The sequence below is a fragment of the Copadichromis virginalis genome, linkage group LG11, assembly GCF_057382275.1.
Source record: "Copadichromis virginalis isolate Kocher_CV1m ecotype Utaka linkage group LG11, C_Virginalis_male_GT1.1, whole genome shotgun sequence".
Classification (NCBI taxonomy): domain Eukaryota; kingdom Metazoa; phylum Chordata; class Actinopteri; order Cichliformes; family Cichlidae; genus Copadichromis; species Copadichromis virginalis.
In genome coordinates this window covers 28,528,881-28,549,646 of record NC_140628.1, presented here as the reverse complement: position 1 = coordinate 28,549,646, position 20,766 = coordinate 28,528,881, and the positions used below count along the sequence as shown (strand labels likewise).

General features: G+C 41.3%; 2 protein-coding genes across 2 annotated transcripts; one reads left to right on the top strand and one right to left on the bottom strand.

Annotated features, from left to right (window-relative positions):
• The first annotated feature begins 448 nt into the window (after nucleotides 1–448).
• Nucleotides 449–2,739, top strand: LOC146698956 (uncharacterized). Its single transcript, XM_085472710.1, has 7 exons — nucleotides 449–1,020; nucleotides 1,141–1,479; nucleotides 1,594–1,875; nucleotides 1,953–2,153; nucleotides 2,236–2,346; nucleotides 2,471–2,511; nucleotides 2,620–2,739. Exons 1-7 carry the CDS (start codon nucleotides 882–884, stop codon nucleotides 2,728–2,730), a joined length of 1,224 nt encoding a protein of 407 aa, XP_085328836.1. The 5' UTR covers nucleotides 449–881; the 3' UTR covers nucleotides 2,731–2,739.
• A 9,660-nt stretch (nucleotides 2,740–12,399) lies between these two features.
• Nucleotides 12,400–20,766, bottom strand: LOC146698955 (cytochrome P450 4B1-like). The gene is made up of 12 exons (XM_085471853.1): nucleotides 20,354–20,766; nucleotides 20,045–20,189; nucleotides 19,895–19,939; nucleotides 19,679–19,806; nucleotides 19,421–19,545; nucleotides 19,158–19,312; nucleotides 18,948–19,054; nucleotides 17,973–18,163; nucleotides 17,699–17,832; nucleotides 13,487–13,551; nucleotides 13,034–13,116; nucleotides 12,400–12,681 (listed from the first exon to the last, which is right to left on the bottom strand). Exons 1-12 carry the CDS (start codon nucleotides 20,711–20,713, stop codon nucleotides 12,504–12,506), a joined length of 1,716 nt encoding a protein of 571 aa, XP_085327979.1. The 5' UTR covers nucleotides 20,714–20,766; the 3' UTR covers nucleotides 12,400–12,503.

Here is a 20,766-nt window from a genome sequence, read left to right as displayed (position 1 = left end):
GAGCGCAGGAGTGCAACAGCAACATCATTACGGCGGAAAATGAGAACTGGGATGATGAAGATGCAAATATGGGAAAATTAGAGTATGTAATTAAAAAGTAGATTATGAAGAAGTGCGGTTATTTACAAATTCTATCAAAAATAACTTTGTTTGTTAACCGAAATAATTTCTGCTCATGTAAAGTGAACATCACACGCAAAAATGTAGGTTTTCCTTTTGGCTATTCTGTTTGCCTGTCAAACACTTGTTCCTTCATGTAGTTACTAAATACTTTGAGGTTATTTTAAGAATTATGAACACAATAAAAATCCATTTAATTGACTTATGATTAAAAAACCTTACAAGCAAGGAAATCCTGGACAACGCCTCTAACTTTACATTGTTACATTGTATGTATGTAATTTTTTGTAATCTGAATCAATAATCCAGAGTACGTATCATACTTAATTCCCAAAGTGTAATTGTGTCAGTTGTTGTACTTGGCAGCCAATAAGTTGGTTACAAGTGCTTTGTTTGCACATGAAGTCCAAACTCCAGTGAGTTTAACCGTACGATAAACTGTACAAACAGCTCAATCACAGTTTGGTTCAACCCTCACAAACATTATCTCAGCATAAAATACAATGTGAGAACATATTTGGCATCTATATATTAAAAAAGAAACTGGTTTGCGATGCACATTTTGTGTCTTAACACCCATACTAAATGTAAGAAGCAAATCATATGCCAGACCACATCAGAAAAACAGTGTGGGTGACAACCTTGCTAAATTTCCTCTGTACTGGCTGTTGGACCACTTCCGATGTGTCAGGCTCATTTAAGCTGTTAAGCTCAATCTAAAACCTTTTGCTGAGAGGCAGAGTTTGTGATCTGTGTTTTTTATGAGCAGTAATGGTACAGCCAGGATGCTTCATGTTGGGTTTTATTTCTGCGGGGACAGGAATTTCTCCCATATGAAACAGAAAGGCTTCATTTTCATCTTTTTACTTGTTTGGAACTTCTCTACTTTCTCAGGAAACAGTGAGTATCTGATCAAATCATTACTTAACTAAATTCATTATTCAAATTGCTTAATTAAATACAATGTATTTAAAATACAATTGATGAACTGACTGTTGAATGTTTTATATTTTTTTCAAGTGACTGTTAATTTAAATGAGCAACGTGATATTTTGCGAGTCGCAACACAACTTAATTTTTCGCTGGGATGTCGAGCTGTGATACCGTGTCAGCATTACATCCATCGATCAGACTCTTTCAAATGGTTTTACAAGAAGGACCATAGCAGTAAGCAGGTTCAGTTATTCTTCCAAGATAAGAGGGGAATGCTATATCATCAAATGTCCAATCCCAAATTGAGAATTGGATCCAATCATTCCTTGGTCATCAGCTCTTTTACCGAGGAGGATGAAGGTGTGTACTGGTGTGAAACTTGCCAAGAAACATGCCAAAAGTCCACTGACATCATAGTGAAGAAAGGTTTGTCCTGCTGTCATATTTTTTTCCGTTAAGGCAGAATCTACCTGTGCTTATGTAAAGATTTTTACATTCGTCAAAGATGATTCTCACAATCCTTTACCTCTCTTTTTTCAGAGACGTGGAAAGACGTCAATGAGACAGTTTACATTGTTGCTGGCAGCAGTTTTCAGCACACATGTTCAAGTAAACTTGATAAAATAAACTTTTGGACTTTTGAAGCAACGACTGCTGTTGGGAAATCAGAAGTAAGAGCAACAACAGACAATTTGACTTTCAACAAGTCTATATATATTGGAAATGTCAGAAGAGAAGATGCTGGGAAATATACCTGCTGGATGAGTAGCTGTGTCGGACACAGTATTAAGCGAGTCACTATCAATTTGTGTGTAGTTACAGGTGAGAAACTAACACACAAACATCATTGTTTCATGATAGAAGATAACCTGATGTAACCTTTTGATCTTTACTTACAGTATATGACAGTAAGGATTCATCTGCATCTTGCGCTGTGACGTGCGGCATGAAATCAAATAATCCAAACAGAACTTCAACTACATCTGTGCCTGTACATCCACACGGGTCCCTAAAGTGCAATATAGATTCAGTGTTTGATGGATACACTACAGTTGCTAAGAGTCCCACATTTAGCACAAACGCATTTAGCACAACAACAGGTGGGTGTTTAGCCATATGCTGTTTGTGAACCTTTTTCACCCGAATCAAAGAAATATTAATATTTAGCTTTTGGTTTAACAGGTTTTCAAAAAGAGCCTGAAGACTGGATCCCACTTATTTGTGGTATATCAGTATCATGTGTCATTTTAATGGCACTTACAATTTTTTGCTTCAAATCAAGATTACATTCAGGTAGGCTATGCAGCTGCGCCTCACTTCCACTTCCTGTGTACATTATTGTTTTTTTATTAAATGGTTTACTTGAAAAATTTTCCCCTCTGATTCTGAATATGCTTCTGCTTCTGTCTCACCAAAGCATTTCCTGTTCAAATTTGTTGCTGTGGCTTGAATAGCAGGGTAAGTGTCTGTGCTGACATCGAGGTGTAACCTAAAACCCTCATGCAGAAATGAAGTGTGTGCATTTTGCTTTGTCTGGGTAATGAAATGTATTGCTTTTTACTGCAGGTGGAAGAAGAGTCTTCAGTGGTTTATTCATCAATTATCATCAGGACACCGGGCAAAAGAATTAATCACATGACCTCTAGTGATTGTGTTTATTGTGAAATAAAAGTATAGAGAAAAAAGTCCAGGATAAGTACAGTCACTTTTATTTATATAGCACATTTTAAAACAATATGGATTGGTCCAAAGTGCTTTTCAGTTGACTGTTAAAATAGGTAAGGTCATTATCCTTGCTGTCATTTGATTTAGTAACTGATTCCTCAAATTACTTAAATTGTAACTTCACCCACACGCTTGTCAAGGGGAAAATCTGAAACCATGAGTCTTTTTTTCCAACAAAGGAATGATTTCTAATCGAATCTTTAACTTAACTTTTACCTAATTCTCTGAAGGCAGGGCGGGTGTTCTAAAGTACATGGATCGAGATAATTTTAATGAGAAGCTTTCAGTGTGATACAGATGTTATGTAACAACATTTTTTTGTTGTTGCTCAGTACAGAGGTGAGGTCCATTCATGAACTGCATGAAAGCACAGTTTCTGATTACCTTGCAGATCAAGTTAAGATAAAACAAATGTAGGTAAAGAAGTTCTTTAAAGTTGACATCAAAATGTTACGGCAATTAAATGCTGCTTTCACAAAGAGGAACGTTATTAGGTACATTAATTTACTCGAGCTCATCAATTGAAACAAATTTATAAACAATTTTTTTTGTTCTTAAAAGAAAAAAAATACTTTTTACGCTAAATTTATTTTACAGCTGTATTTTGTCTTGCAGTTTTAGGTTTTACATAATCACCATATAAAATATAACCGCAGTAAAAAAGCATCTAAGCAAAAGGTTGCATAAAGAAGGCTGTTAAAACTGTTAAAACCACAGCAGTACTGCGTCTGCAGTGTTAATCAATAATGAGCATCAGTGATAGTAAAACAATAACACCCTGCAGACAAAAGGTTGTTGTACGATTATTACTGTGAGCAATATGTGTGTTCATACTTTGAGGACATTCTGCTGAGGATAGTCACTGAAAATAATATTTTGGATTATTTTATTTGTTAAAGTGTTTTATTCAAAGTAAAGTATACAAAAAAAGTGAAAACAATAGAAAAATAGTCTTAAGAAATAAACCAAAACTCACTAAATGTGTTGTTTAAAAAAGCAACAGACATTAAAGAAAATAAAGGAAATGTTTTAATTTTTGGTGTTTAGTCAAAGATGGAAACAAAGAGGAGGCTGTGGTGAAAATGACTGTGAGTCAAATGTGTTGTACTGTACTGTTTTACTTATATTTGACCTATGTCACTAATACCACCCACATCATAAAAACAAAAACTCAGACACAGAAACTAATAAAATGTAAACTTAACATTTAACAATTAAAAACCAAACTGAAATCAGAAAATCCACCCTGAAAACTAAAATAACATCAAATTCAAAGGTGGAAAATCCTAAACTAAAATAACAATGGCAGTGTTAATAGCAGTCATCTCCGCATAGCCTAAATTGAAAACAATTTGAGTACCTCACCCACTTTTTTTGTACACAACACCAACCCACAGAGTCAGACAGGACATGACACACAGGACAAACCACTACATCACGATCTGTCATTGGTGGCGGTGTGCACAGCTCTAATGAAAACAAACCCAAATAAGGCAGCTGGCCCAAATAATATCCCCAGGCATGCACTCAGGGTCTGCTCATCAGAGCTGGATGGTGTATTCATAGACATGCAATCTGCCCATCCTTTAAGTCCATTACCAGTGTGCCCCTCTCTAAGAAACATACTGGTAGTGGATTTAAACGACTATCATCCTTTTGGACTCACACCAATCGTGATGAAGTATTTAGAAAGGATCAAAAAGACTGTCCTGGCTACCATGGACTCTTTACTTTATGCATGTGCGTGTAACACCACAGTGCATCAGTCTACTAGTGAGTCACCATTTGCTCTGATGTTTGGCTGAGATCCCCAGCTACCTGTTGAGTTTTTGTTGGGTAGGATTCAGGAGCCTGTGGTTGGTAGCACCCATCATTGGATTGCAGAGCATCAGACTCGGCTATGTCATGCTTTTGAACATGCTAATAAACGCTTGGAGGCTGCAGCTAATTGGCGTGTGACATGTCACAACCAGCATGTGAGGGATGCTCCCCTGCAAGAAGGTCAGTTGACTTACCTTAAAGAGGTTGGGCTTAGAGGCCGTCATAAAATTTAGGATGTCTGGAGTTCAGTGGTGTATCAAGTGCTACAGGCCCCAGACCAAAATGGATCAGTTTACACTGTTACTCTGTCGGATAACCTTAGTCACGTGAAACATGTCCACCGTTCACTACTAAAGAATAAGGTGGAGTATGTGACTACTTGTCCTCCCAGTGCTCCAATCCAACTATTAGAAACTATGCAAGGTGGTGAGTGGTTTTTATTGATTTATGAACCTACTCCAGCCCCAAGCAATTGCCAACAAAGACAGGAGACCCCTACTTCCTGCATACCAAGTGAGCCAAAACCCTCAACATCCTCTGTGGTGCTGGTCTGCACCGATCAGCTGCCAGTTACGGCTGGTGTTCAAAATAATATTGCTTCTTCACATAGGACTACTCGTGCTAATGCTGGGACGCACTCGAATCGGCATCATCTGCCCCAGGCAATAGGAAGTAGAACAACAGGGGCTGTGAACTCCCAGGCACCTGTGCCTAATATATCTACCCTGTTTAGACCTCAGCAGTGAGTGTCAATCGTTGGGATGACGATTCAAACCCCAGGGGTAGATTGCAGTGGGTTACATTTGGTGGATGTTGGTTCATACATGGTGTCTGTGAATGCAGCATGAACTTTCACCCCTCCGTTTGCTGTTAATCAGATGTTGGTTATGAGGGACATCAGTGGTCTATTCTTGAGCTCTCGCAACTTGCACTCATTACTGTTCAAGGTGGCAAAGCTCACAGGCTGTTAGGTATTACAGACTGGATTCATTTCCCGTGACAATTGATGAATTTGTGTAACTATTAAAGGGTGGTAAGTGGGATCCTCATGGGTTATCTACAATTTAGTGTATGGTAGGGTGGACCCCAGATGACTTTTTTTCAATTCAATTCAGTACAGTTCAATTCAATTCAATTTTTTTTTACATAGCGCCAAATCACAACAAAAGTCGCCTCAAGGCGCTTCATAGGTACAGAGAAAAACCCAACAAGCATATGACCCCCAATGAGCAGGCACTATGGCGACAGTGGAAAGCAAAAACTCCCTTTTAACAGAAAGAAACCTCCGGCAGAACCAGGCTCAGGGAGGGGCCTGAGCCTGGGTCTGCTGCGACCGGTTGGGGTGAGAGAAGGAAAACAGGATAAAAGACATGCTGTGGAAGAGAGACAGAGGTTAATAACAGATATGATTCAATGCAGAGAGGTCTATTTACACATACTGAGTGAGAAAGGTGACTGGAAAGGAAAAACTCAATGCATCATGGGAATCCCCGGCAGCCAACGTCTATTGCAGCATAACTAAGGGAGGATTCAGGGTCACCTATATGCTTTAGCAAAAAGGAAAGTTTTAAGCCTAATCTTGAAAGTAGAGATAGTGTCTGTCTCCTGAATCCAAACTGGAAGCTGGTTCCACAGAAGAAGGGCCTGAAAACTGAAGGCTCTCCCTCCTATTCTACTTTTAAATACTCTAGGAACAACAAGCAGGCCTGCAGTGTGAGAGCAAAGGGTACTACAAGGTCATTAAGATAAGATGGGGCCTGATTATTTAAGACCTTGTATGTGAGGAGCAGGATTTTGAATTCAATTCTGGATTTAACAGGAAGCCAATGAAGGGAAGCCAAAACAGGAGAAATATGCTCTCTCTTTCTAGTCCCTGTCAGGACTCTTGCTGCATCATTTTGGATTAGCTGAAGGCTTTTCAGTGAGTTTTTAGGACTTCCTGATAATAATGAATTACAGTAGTCCAGGCTGGAAGTAATAAATGCATGAACTAGTTTTTCAGCATCACTCTGAGACAGGATATTTCTAATTTTAGAGATGTTGCGTAAATGGAAGAAAGCAGTCTTACATATTGGTTTAATATGTGCGTTGAAGGACCTGATGATGACCTCTTTATAACCAGAGGTGGGTCGAGTATCCAAAAATTGTACTCAAGTAAGAGTAGCATTACTTTAAAATATTATTACTCAAGTAAAAGTGAAAAGTAATCGTCAACAAAGTTACTTAAGTAAGAGTAAAAAAGTACTTGGCGAAAATCAAGTGTTTTAGGTACAGTAGCAGGGCTGCCCTGCTACCTAAAAAGGTTTTTTTTCTGCTCTACACTTTGAGTAGTTTTGTCCTTACTTTTGCTTGTTAATAACAAGCCTGTGGGCTTTTGTAACTGGTACAACATTTGCACTAGCTACTGTAATCTCTCCTGGGGTGTAACCCCCTCCCCGGGTGGCATTATCAACACCATTTAGTCACATTTACCAGTATTCTGCCTTCACACCACCACACATGCATACAGAATCAGTCCAATCATCTGTGAAAATGCTGTGAAATGACTGAAGCTGCATTTAATGCTGTCAGACTCTCTGAGAAGCTGCTGTTACTCAGACTCACACCCTTTCTCTGTAACTGAGCTCTGAACTTCCTGTAAGATAGACCCCACTCAGTCAGAGTTGAAAACCAGACATCAAACATCAGAACTGTGAGCATTGGTATTACTCAGGGGCACGTGCTGAGTACACTGCCACATGCTGTCTTCACATATGAGTGTGTGTGTCACACAGTGGAAATTTGCATTTATCTTGTATATTGTTTTTATTCTGATTTTTAGTGTTTATTTATGAGTGTTTTATTTGCATGGTTTTATTCTGTTTCTATTGCATGGTTTTTAGTGTTTTATGTGACATGGTTGTTATCCACTGTGGACTGGCTGCACATGGGACAAATTAGCTGATAGGGACCACCTGCTGAGGCAGGGGTGTGTCCAGAGGTGGCCTATCAGCTGTGTAAAGACCTTTTAAAAACAGGCTAGCTGGGCACTGAAAGAGAGAGGCCCCAGACTGGAAGGTTAATGCGAGATGGTCAGTGTGATGCGGCGACCAAGTCCTGACCTCATGGAATGGCAACAGTAAGAGACAACGCGTGTGATTGGCAGCAGGGCAGAGGTTTACCTCTGCCTGCATTTGTGAGTAGGGTCTCTACTGTTGTTTACTGGGTGCAGCTGGATTGGGAGAGGGTCACCATGGCCATGAGCCAGGGCCGCTTCTGGGACCATTGTTCTGGCCCCTATTTGTTATGTTGCAGGACACCGACGCAAGGGGAGCTGTGGCGGTGGTCGCATCATGGATTCGGGTGCAGAACGCAAGCCGGGCTGGGAAGTGATGGGCCAGCGGAAGGACAAGAAGATGGGTGGCTCTTTCTTGTCTGCTGAAGACGGGGCTGGCGTGGACTCTGCTCTAAAGGAGGAATTCCTGGCCTGCTGATGGACCCATAATGAACATGTGGCCTAATTATAGCAGGGGGGGGGTTTAGTGAATGTAGAAAATGGTAGTTTTATGGGTTTTAGAATTGTTTTTAGTAGAGAGCAAACATTTTATTATGTACATTTTAAGGGTGTTTTATTTGTGCTCCCTGGCCTAGTAATAAACTGTTTCTGATCAGACCTGCTTCCTCTCTGTGCCCGTGGTATCTGACTCGCTTGCTCCCCCTTGTATTTTAAAGAATCTTTCTTTTTAGCGTGACATTCTGGCGCGACCGCTTTAGTGTCCGCAGCGCGTTACATGTGCACCACCTGATCAATACCAGAATGATAACATTTGCATATGTGATTGGGCCGATTACTGGTAGGGACGGGATAGAGAAGTGATAGGACTGGTGGCCTGGTGTCAGGAAAATAATCTTGCCCTAAAAGTAGAGAAGGGCAAGAAGATCATTACTTATCTGAGGAAAAGACACTCCAATATACATCAGTCACACAGAGGTAGAGAGGCTGAAAGCCTTAAATTCATCAGGACACACATCTAACAGTTTCTCAAAGATGCTGACTCTCAGGTTACCAACAGAAACATCAAGGACTGTGACCTGGACGAGATGGAGCCATTCACATTTTTTTTTTTGTTCTTTTACTTTGTTGTGTTCTCGAAGTCATCACACAAGTTCTGTTTTGGTCTGTCACAAGATGTGTCTACATCTGTTAAACTGGTAGCTGATAAGTAGAAGCATACTGATTGCAAAGAGGATTAAAATACATTTAGAGGACTTAGCATCTGAGGCTCAAAGTGGCAGGTCTGGTTATCTGAGTGATTCATTACGAAGATATGGTGGGTCATTGAGTTACGTTTTTGACGAATTTGATGTAAGGTTGTATTTTTTCTACAATTTCAATATTTTTTTTCACTCCTTTAGAATGTTGAAAATACTATTAAAGGAAAGCAAAACGTACTTTTCTGTCAAAACACAGGGCTGATTTCTATCATGAAATCATATAATACAAGTGTATTACTGACAGCAACCTTTTCATTCCATATATTAGACCAGCATCATATGAACTAAAGTGTCCTGCATTTTTCCCAACAAGCCACTAGGTGTTGGGTTGTGCACAAAGGTCAGCATTTTCGGTGACACTGGCTAAACACTTGCAGAAATTATTGCTATATATGTGGCATCACATGAAAGTGGAGCTTCAAGCTTCTAAACGTTCACATGTCGCTGATAAGCTATTTGCCCTGTCCAAACAGTATTCTGAACATATGTGCTCTTTGGCTTTTTCAAGTATATTACTTTAAAATGGTTTGCTGCCCTCACAGGTGTACTCTCACAGTTTTGTTCTGCTGGGCATTTAAATGAACTTTTGTGGCCAAGTTTGTGGCTAAATTGGCCAAGTTTCGGTGGACCATCAAATTGTGTTACATCTTATATTGTATAGTGGTTTGGATTTTTCTTTTTCAAATATGAACAGAACAGACGTAGTAGTAATTGAGAGGAGCTGTTTGGTGATTTGTAGCAAAGGTTCCTAGCTGGAATTGCAGATTAAATGCTGTGGTCTCAGCGCAGCATGCATTCTGACCACAAGGCTGCCACATAACATTGTTGTTTCTTTTTGATGTGGTGCCTGGTCTGACATCGGCCAAAAAGTTAAACCAGTTGGCTTGAGTTTATTTCTTTATATGGTAGCGGCAGAAGATGCAATGCATTTTAGGAGTTTTCACAGGAAATTCAAGTGATCAGTTATTAGGATCTTAAATCAGCGAAAGGTTGGCAATCTGAGATAAAAGAAAGAGGACGTCATTTCATTTTTATCCAACCTGTGTTGGTGACTTTTTGTCCTTGTGGGTGTGTGGATTTTCTGGGTGGATTTTGTAATATAACTGTAAATAAAAGAGTACTTTTGTCTCGTGAACCTTTCTGGCCCTTCTTGATACTTTCACCCAGTTGTGTATGAACCTGCACATTGCAGAAGGGTATTATAGCGTGTCTTTGTGACACTTCTGCACATGTTTTAACGACTCTTGTTGTGAAATTGCTGAAGCACCTGGCCTGTCTAACAGCAGAGATAGGCAGTGAAACTGAAGTCGGGACTTAAGTGCAGCGGTCTCGCCCCACATATTCACTATCTCTGCCTTCTTAAAGCAAGATGGTGAATCAGATTTCTGGTTTGCAGAAGCATGTACACATGCTGTCTAACAGGCCTGCAGGAGACTGGCGCACAGTGTACAAAGGCGCACAAAGGTGTAAATAAAAATGGAAACCTTTTCACTTGCATTGAATGATAAGTGAATGATAACAGCATAATTATCTGGCTTCATCATGTGTTTTTGTCTTTTTTCGGGGCCAAGGAACACAAGGAAAGGACTTTAGCCCAGTGGAAATCTGTGCTTCGCCAAGTTTGAGATCTTTGGTTCCACCTGCTGTGTCTTTGTGCGACACGGAAAAAGTGAACGGATGGTCTCGACATGCATGGTTCCCACCATGAAGCATGGATGAGGACGTGTGATGGTGTGGGAGGTGTTTTGCTGGTGACACTGTTGGGAATTTATTCAAAACTGGAGTCACACTGAACCATCATGGCTAACACAGCATTTTACAGCGACATGCATCCCATCCGGTTTGAGTTTAGTTGGAGCGTCATTTACAGGACAATGATCCCAAACATACCTCCAGGCTGTGTGAGGGCTAACTGGCAAAAAAGGAGAGTGGAGTGCTGTGCCAGATGGCCTGGCCTCTACGGTCACCTGACCTAAGCCCAATGGAGATGTTTTGGGATGAGGTGGACCGCAGAGTGCTCAGCAAAAGGGCCAACAAGTGCTCAGTATCTCTGGGAACTCCTTCAAGACTTTTGGAAAACCATTTCAGATGATGACCTCATAAAGGACCTTGGACCACTGGCCAACACTCCAGTCCTTCTTCTACTTGGCCCAGTTGAGACACTTCTGACTTTGGCTCAGGCTCATAAGGGGTTTGACCCGAGGAACCCAACAGTTGTAGCCCATCTCCCAGATGCTCCTGAATGTGGTGGTTTTTGGAGCTGTGACTCCTGCCTCATTCCAGTCTTTCTGGATCTCTGCCAGATTCTTGAATTTCCTCTGGCTGATAATCCACTGAAGGCCATGGTCATCTTGGTCATTTTGCCTGTCCACTAGACTTTCCATTGATATGCTTGGACACAGCACTCTGTGAGCAGCCAGCCTCCTTAGCTATGAACTTTTGTGGCTTACCCATCCAATGGAGGGTATCAATGATTCTCTTCTGGCCAGTTGTGAAGTCTGCAGTCTTCCCCATATTGAATCTAACTGGGGCAATTGAACCAAATTGAAGCAATTTGATGACACCTGGGAAAACCTGTAAAATTTGGGCTGATGTCTTCACAGTATTCTAATTCCTGATTTTGTGGGTTTTATGAACTGGATGCCCAAATTACATACAAAGAAACAACTAAGTACTTGAAATCGTTTCAGTTCTGGCCCTTTCAGTTGCAATTTATTTGTTTTCCAATGTTAACTTGTCATATTTTAGTAATACGTGAACATCTGTTATAGTTACGTTTTCATTTCATATATAACATCGGTTTGTTTTAAGTGTTTTTCTTCTGAATTTTCTGGAGTATAATGTGTAATGTTGATAATGCACAATGCAAGGTGCCACATGATTCATTACTGAAGAATGTAAAAAACAGTTTAAAATGGTTTTCATATCATTTATTTTGAAACTTTCCATTAAATGGTTTTCAAATTTAACTTTATGTGTTTCTTAGTTTGAGACTAGTTGGTTAGTCTATCCCCCCTCGTTTAGTTGACTAAGCAATTAATTGCCAGGAACATCCCTGGTGTGCAGATGATTTAGGTCGTGCTAATAAGAATGGTTATGTTACCACTGCCATTTCCAGCTGAGGGTTTTTTTTTCTTTAATCTGAGTGGAGATCTTGTCATTGAGAAACTGATACTGCGAACCTGAGCCACCACTAGGCAGAGATGGGAAGTAACGATGTACAAATATTTCATTACTGTGCTTAAGTAGAATTTTCAGGTATCTGAATTTGTGGTCATTTTTTTGACGGCTTTTTACTTTTACTGCTTACATTTTCACTGTGATGATGTCACTTTCATTGTGACATCATCATCCCATAAGCCAATGCAGGTTTCACAAGACATTTTTGAATGAGGACATATTTATGTATTTGTATTTGTAATCTCTGTTATTTTTGTAAGAAAAAAAACAACCCAAAATTGGGGAAATTATATACAATGTATTGTGACACATATTCTCTATGACAATTTCTCCCAAAAACATAAATTGCACGACAGAGTCCATGAATATATATATAAAAGCTTGTTACATAGTAGAAGTATTTCAAATCAACATAAATTATTTACTTTCTAAATACAGTAATTTTTAGCAGTTCTTGCAGTTAGTGCACTTTAGCTCTCTGCGTCTAAAGGTTTGATCTTGATGTGGATGCCATTGAGTGAGCGGAGAACCAGTCGGGGGATGATCTTGGGTTTCATAGTGGGCTCCGCTATGAGCTGGTATCGCTTCAGTGTCAGAGCTGTCACCACTTTCATCTCATTCATAGCAAAGTTCTGACCGATGCAGTTTCTGAGGGAGGAAAATATTAAATGTAAGAAATATACAAGTGAATATTCTAAAGAACTGAAAAATGATGAAAATAGTTTGATCCTTCTGAGATTAGGACATGAGGAATATGAATAGTAGGGATGAGTATAGTATGTTATTTTTTAACATTCAGGGCCAAAGGTGCTTGCATTTTAAATGGGATCAATCTTAGATTACAGTGAGTTCACCCTTTCCCCTACTTGCTTTAGCCCATCATAAAACCAGTTTTTATTGTGTTGATGTAAATGGGGTCAGTGCTAAGTTACACATTCACATACTTGAGACTACTACAAGCAGTCTCTATACAGTGATATAGTTTCAGGTGAGGACAAACCTTGGCCCAGCTGAGAAGGGCACAAAAGCATGAGGAGATCTCATGGCAATGTTCTCTGGTAGGAAACGCAGAGGGTCAAAGACCTAATGTAATACAGGACAAAGAAAGAGAGCAGTGTTATGTCTATTACTTGTTTTCTGAACCTTATCACTCTTACCACTTGCGCAGAGAAAACTGCATTCTGACACACATAATATAGTAAGTCATTAAACCAGCTTGAATCTGTCCTGAGGTCCACTTTGGCACCAGGGACCTACCCACCTCAGCAAATACAGCACTAGTAATTAATTTAATGCACCAGTTTCATGATTGCTTCTTCAGTTATTTGATAAATTATTTGCAGCCTTTTGAGCAGAGTGCTGACAAACTTCATAATTTTATTTCATCATAGATTCTGTTGATGATGTATTCCATGTAGTAAGTTGTGCTGGGAATAAAATTGTCTTTACTTACATTAGGGTTTTCCCAGACAGATGCATTCCTGTGAATTCCATACACACTTATTCCAACAACAGAACCTACATTTGAAAGAAATGTGTACTTAGTTTATTATTATTAAAAGATTATAGGGTGTGTCTAGCTGATCATTATCATACAAACTAAGCAAACATACACCATATCCTCCTATGGCATTCCTAAGCCCATGCTCACCGTTTTAGTTCTGGGAAGGAGAGAGACTTTGCTTTACTGAAGAAAGGACTGGATAGTGTTCTTGGGCCTCACAAGCACTTTTCTGAAGATTATAAATATCAGATCTTGCTCGATCACTTGAAGTTCCCAAGTGACTGGATCAAAGATAAGAATAAATGTTGGAGATGTGGCTGGAATCATTCTGCTGAAGGCACGCTTAAGAAACCCTGCAGCACTTGTGGTGAGCAACACCTCCTTGTATAACATGTCCTTGCCAAGGGTAAAGAACAAAATCCCAATATTCTGACCACGTGTACTGCATCCAGTGTCATCTATGTTGACCATCCCAGTCACTCCGGTATGGTGACGTTGAAGGTGGTAAGAGTCAACTCCACAATGGGAAGAGGACCATGGACACCTTGCCGTGCTGGATGACGGTTCAGAGAGAACCATAAAATTGCCTGCTGCTGTGAAGTTCCTTGGCCTTGCCCAGACAGATGAGGTTCTGGCCCTACAAACCATTAGACAGGATGTCCTGCAGCTGAATGGGGGAAGCATATCATTGGAGGTGTCCACTAAAGGTAAGCCAAAGATGAGGCATCAAATACTGAATGCTTTCACAGCAGAACAACTGGCTCTAGCTGAGCAATCCTGTCCAGTGGAAACACTCAAAAATAAGTACAGCCACCTACAAAGACTTCCCTTCAAAGGTTTCAGCCGGGTGAAACCTATGATCCTGATTGGATCAGATCACCTGCACCTTCTCACTCCTGTTTGACCGGTGATCCGGGGACCACCTGGAGGGCCAGTAGCAGTCTGTACTGAGCTGGGGTGGGCGCTACAGGGACTCGCCAAAAGTCTACCACATCCAGCGGATGAACAGGCATGCTTATGCTCGTCTTTCATCACACAGACACCACAGCTCTACAAAAATATTGAAAGGCTGTGGCAAATTGATGTCCTCTCTTTCAGAAATGAAAAGGAGGTCACTAGGTCAAAGGAGGACCAGTAGGAAATAGATATCCTTGAATCAAAGAACGGGTACAGTTAGCTACTCCATTGCGTCGCTGCAAAGACTTTCCTCAGGTGAAGGCACCTCAAGAGGCTGTCATGGCTCTTCAAAGAGCCAATAAGCATCAACTATGCAAGGACCCCAGCAGAGCACAGACATACAACCAGGAGTTCAAGACAGTGGAGAAGGCTGGCAATTTGGTAAAGTTGACTCCAGAGGAGGTGAATGGTTCAACTAAATCCTGGTACATTCCACGCCATCTTGTGCATCACAACAACAAAACCTGCCTAGTCTTCAACTGCACCTGCCAGGCCCCATGCTACAGCGTGGGGCCTGCTGCCAGGTCCCACACTTAGCCCTTTGCTCCTTGGCGTGTTACTCCGATTCCGCCAGCATGCGGTGGCCATAAGCTGGGATATAAAGGCCATGTTCCATCAGGTACGTTTGCTTTCCAAAGATCAGCCTCTGCTTCGCTTTCTTTGGAGGGATGGACAACAGGAGGATCCACCTAATGTGTATGAATGGTGACTGTTACCATTTGGCATGACCTGCAGCCTTTGCTGCACCACTTATGCTTTACAGCAGCATGTGCAACACCACCGTGAGGGGGAATGAAGATGTATACGAATCTGTCCACACTGCCATTTGTGTGTCCATGTGGACAACTGTCTCCAGTCGCTTCTGACTCCACACCAAGCTAAACAACTCCTGGACAAAACAAGGCAACTACTGGGCATGGGAGGATTTGAAATACTGCAGTGGGCCAGTAATGTGCCAAAGGAGGTGTCCTACCTGCCTACTACTGCCCGTTCTGACAGCTGTGAGCTCTGGCTGACTTCTTACCAAGCTGACCCACAAGAGTCGATGCTTGGATTATGTTGGCATTGCCCCACTGATACCTTGCCCACAGCACCAACTCTTCGCAATGCGTACAAGGTGTTTGCTAGCCAATATGACCCTGTAGGGTTTCTCCTTCCCTATACCACTAGAGGGAAGATTCTTGTACAGTCTATGTGGCTGGGATGAACCTGTCACCTGTGTCCTTTGTGCCGCCTGGGTAGAATGGAAGAAGGAGCTACCATACTTGCAGAGCATTACCATACCAAGGTGTTATATGCCACCTGTTAGTCAGTGCTGCTCTCACTGGAGCGCAGCTTGCTAAGATTCTCCAAACCTAGCTTACTCTACCGCTGCAAAATACTATCTTGTGGACTGACTCTACTACTGTGCTGAGTTGGTTGCAGTCTGATTTCTGCCATTACAAGGTCTTTGTCGGGACTTGAATTGCTGAAATCCAGGAGATCACTGGTTCTCACCAGTGGAGGTATGTCATGTCAGTGGAAAACCTGGCTGATGACATCACAAGGGGGAAGGGACTCTGTAGTCTTTCATCAGCCAGCCATTGGGCTCAGGGCCCCCAGTTTATACAACAAAGTTCAGTGCACTGGCCCTACTGGTAGGGCTGAGACTTCAGATGAGGGGTTGTTATGTGGCCTTGTCACAGTGGCAAAGTCTCTTACTCCAGCCCCAGGAACTTCACATCTTGGGAGGAGCTTGTGAAAGCCACTTACCATGCTCATCACGGGGCAGCTTCTCCTCCAATGACTGCCACTGATCGTGTGGAAGCAGAGATAGCCATCTTAAAGTCAGCTCAATATGTTTCCCTGAAGATGTGATGGCCCTGATGAAGGGAAAACCTCTGTCCCCAAATAGTCAACTTTGTTCGCCCTGCCTTCAATATGATCCGCTTACTGGCCTAATAAGGGTTGGATGTCACCTGAGATGTGCTGAAGGTCTGGACTCAGACACCATACACCCTACTGTGCTACCTCCCGAACACCCACTAACTAAGCTCCTTGTCCAGTACTTTGATGTGATTTTGTTGCACCCTAGTCCAGAGCATGTCTTTGCAGAGATAGGGCGCACTTATTGGATCATCAGAGGTTGACAAGTAATCTGGAGACATCAAAGACAATGTGTAGACTGCCAGAAATTCTCACCAAAATGGCCGATTTGCCCACAGGAAGACTCCAGATCCACAAACCTGCTTTCTGGTCAACTGGAGTTGATTGCTTTGGTTCCTACACGATCAAGATAGGCCGGAGGCATGAGAAGCGCTGGGGCTAAAAAATGTCATCTCTGTGGCCCATATTGGGTAGTACTTTAATAAATGTGATTGCTCTTAAGAAGCAGTATCAGGTTGATGCACTGCCTTAGCAAATTTGTTGTGGAGGAATTTGTGGCCAGCTTTATTACCGTTTAATCTTTATTCATGTTCTACTGTATTTCCTGTTCTTGATCGCAGAAACAACACCATATCACCCCTCCACATCCTCCTATACCATGCCATATCTCCTTGTACCTAAATAAACTCCACCTCTTACAATCTACTCCCTGGATGTCAGCCTCTCCTTCTGACCAAGGATAACTATTGTAGCAAAAACCAACATTAAACTGATGTGCACCATTCTGTACAGTGAGGTTGCAGAGTGCATAAAAATCTCCAACGCTCTGCTGACTCAGTAACTGCAGAGCTCTAAACCTCCTCTGGCATCAACATCAGCACAAAAACTGTGTGCCTGGAGCTTCATGGCTCATGGATTCCCATGGCTGAGCAGTTCCAGTGAGTGTAATGTGTAGGCGGCGGTGTACTTTCTGCCCATATATATGATAATAATCTGGTGCCAACATTTAAATACTTCCATTTGGAAGAATGAAGAACTGACAAAGCAATTACGCCACACGTTTAAGAGATTTATACTAGTTTATAGAAAAGAAACTCTATGTGACAATACAATCAAATAATACCAACGTATCCTTGTAGAATAATAAAGTAATAAGTATTAAGTCGATATAGGTCCTTTATGGAAATGTAAAAAAATTTAATTTTTGTATCTAAAGAAAAACAACGTCGGTTAAGAGTTTGTGTTTACCATGTAGCATGAAATGTTTCCAAAAGCATTATTAAGTGAAGACATTTAATGTTTACTCTTTGATAATAACAACAGAGTAAAATCACTGACCTGCAGGCACTGTTCTCCCATCACAAAAGGTTACAGTTTTGGTGGTTTTTCTGGCAATTCCTGGTACAGGGGGGTAAAGGCGGAGAGCTTCTTTTATGCACATTGTAGTGTATGGGATTTTACTGAGATCCTCCCTTAAAATGAGACCAACATGCAGTGTTAGTGAAGTCAACTAATAAGAAATCTTGTTTATATGTCTCCTAATAAAGTTTTGGTACCACAGAATGGCACCAACTTGTTTCCCTATTGCAATGTTGTCCTTTCACAAGCCTACCACTCCATGGTTTTCTTGTCATGCAAGGCCTCCATAATCTCCTTCCTGCAAATCTTCTGATGTTCTGGGTTGCAGGCCAGACAGTAGAGGATGAAAGACAGGCCACTGGCTGTGGTGTCATGGCCCTCAAACATGAAGGTGTCCACTTCTGCCCGCATATCTTCATCTGACAGACCCTGCTGGTTCTCATCCTGGCGTTGAAATAAAGGATATTTACAGTTGATGAAAGACAGAATGGACTGCACTATACTCTAACTGGGCTTCTCAATAAAAGTGCTTTGTTACTTTTGCTGCTCAGGCTCATTATATTACTTCATCACCCGACTTCAACTCAGCTTTAGCTGGATAACATTCATCCTTATACAGATACCTTTATAAAATTGGGAATTTATTCAGCAGCCAAGTATCAAGGTCCGCTGTTCTTCTTAAACCATATAAAGCACTAATTGTTTGTTTTTTAAGCAAACACCTGCCATGCAGTTAATTATTGATTTTAATTTTTCCTGCCAAGGACAACAATTTGCTATGATATACTCATAAAGGAAGCCAAGTCTACTAAGAGAATAAACATGCTAGCTGAGACAGCCCCTACAAGCTGCCGTTTAGAGAAGTTTTTGGGAAAGAAACTGGGCAAAACACTAACCAGTGTTGATCATTCTCTACACAAAAGAGATTTTGTATTCAGGTTGCTGCTCACGAGAATGAAAAGGCTGATCATCGTCTTTGTGTCAGAGGACATTAACATGCAGCTTGGCAACAGCATGCATCTTTGCTTATTTGCTGCATGCATGTGCTATTTCAGCTTTAGGCCAGTACTTCAGATATCTGACACGATCTCAAGTTGGCACTTGCCTTATTTTCTGTATGACCTTTATGCAGGAAAACCCCAGTTTGTGACTTGCCTATACATTAAGCAAATCCTACAATGGGAAATGTGTTGAAGTAAGAGGCTGAAACTGATGACACATAACATACTCTTGCAAAGAGAAGGATGTCCAGAAAGTCCAAATATCTCTTTGCCTGTATTTGTCCAAGCTCCTTCTCTTCCTTTAGTGCTTCTCGCCTCTTTCTTATAACTTCCTCTTTAGAAAAGAATATAAAATGTAAGCATTTGTAGATCTGACACTATAATGTGAGGCTCACTGATTTTTGGCAACGGTTCAGATGAATCAAAGCAAAGCTTACCTGTATGACTGAGGGTCACCTGACGTGCTTTTCTGTATCTGAAACCATGTGGGCTAAGGTGGAAAATGAGGTCACTGTGGTACGGAAACATTCTGAGCCGAAGATCAATTAGAAAACTGAGGTCATAAACTGCTTTGATGTATGCATTTGTTCCACTGAAATGACAAAGGAGGCAAACATTAAATGCAGATTTACAACAACCAAAGACTCAACATAAAACTGACACTGTAAATGACTCTTTAAAAAGATTCATCTAGGCTCACCCCTCTGTCTGACAGTTGCTGTAGCAGCTGAAGGCACACTTCATAATGCTGTCCAGTGTCATGAGGCTCATGTGTTTAAACAATTCAAAAGGCTCATTTGTGCTTGCATAACTTTCCCACTTATCCTGCCAACAATGAGAGAACAGATGTGATCTCTCTGCAGGATACAGACACTGCTCCTGCTTTACTTCTATTTACTGACACGTGCTGACTTTGATTTTATTTATCAATTATGCAACTAAATTGTCTTCAACGTACCAACATAGTCTCAGCAGACTCTGACATCAATTTTACGTATGGTTTCAAAACATCATAATGGAAACCTGGTGTTAAGAGCCTCCTGTGGCGGAACCACTTCTGACCTTCTGACACCAACAACCCATTTCCTGAAGAACATGTGCACGGGTGAGGAAAGCAGCAAAACAAACAACTCTGCACTTGAAATGCTGTTGAAGGGAGACAAATGAGTCTTACCAATCCAACCCTCAATAAACCGGTAGACAAAATCATCTTTTGGTTCTGTTAGGAAACATAACAAATAAAAATGGTGTTAGGGACTTTTAACTTTACTACACAGTTATAAATGTGCATCAACACAACAACTATGTAAAACATTTCTCACACCTGATGATGTCAGGATAGTTTTTGCATAATCTGGATGCTGAATATTGATGATACTGAGAAAGGGGCCAAACCAGATTGGGAAAACATATGAGTACTCCTGACCCCATTTCACTACCTTGTCCATATCGGTCCCATCTTGTTTAAACTGAAAGAGAAAAAGTACAACTGAAACACATCACAGCAGGCAGACTTTACACGCTGTCAACTGTGTGTCTCTGTTTGCAGAATGGTGTTCTCCAACATGGTGTGGTCAGCTTTACTGGACGGTTACACATGTTACAGCTGCTGCGAGTGTGTTGATACAGTTACCTCCAGAACATGTCCAAACAGCCAGTGTGGCGGCGGCCCCCAAAAAGCTTGGAAGTTCCGCAGTGCTTCCCTTCTTTTCGCAAATAGAATTGTTAATTTATACACCACGGCAAAAAGACAGAGCACAACAAAGACGTAATGCATGTGAGGCCAGCCCAGCTGAAACTCCGCGAAAGTTTTAGTTAGTTTCATCTTGCAGGTGCAAGTGTCTTCCGCCTCCGCGTGCAGGAAAACCTCCCCAACAAAGCGCAAAAGGTGATCTGAGCTCACCTTTCTGATAAGAGCCGGAGGTAAAGCGATGTTTTCAGTGCTGTCTCCGGTAGGCGGGGAGTCTGACACCCAATAAAACGCTGACTTCATGTCCTGACGGAACTGTCGGCGTTTTGAGCGCAGGAGTGCAACAGCAACATCAT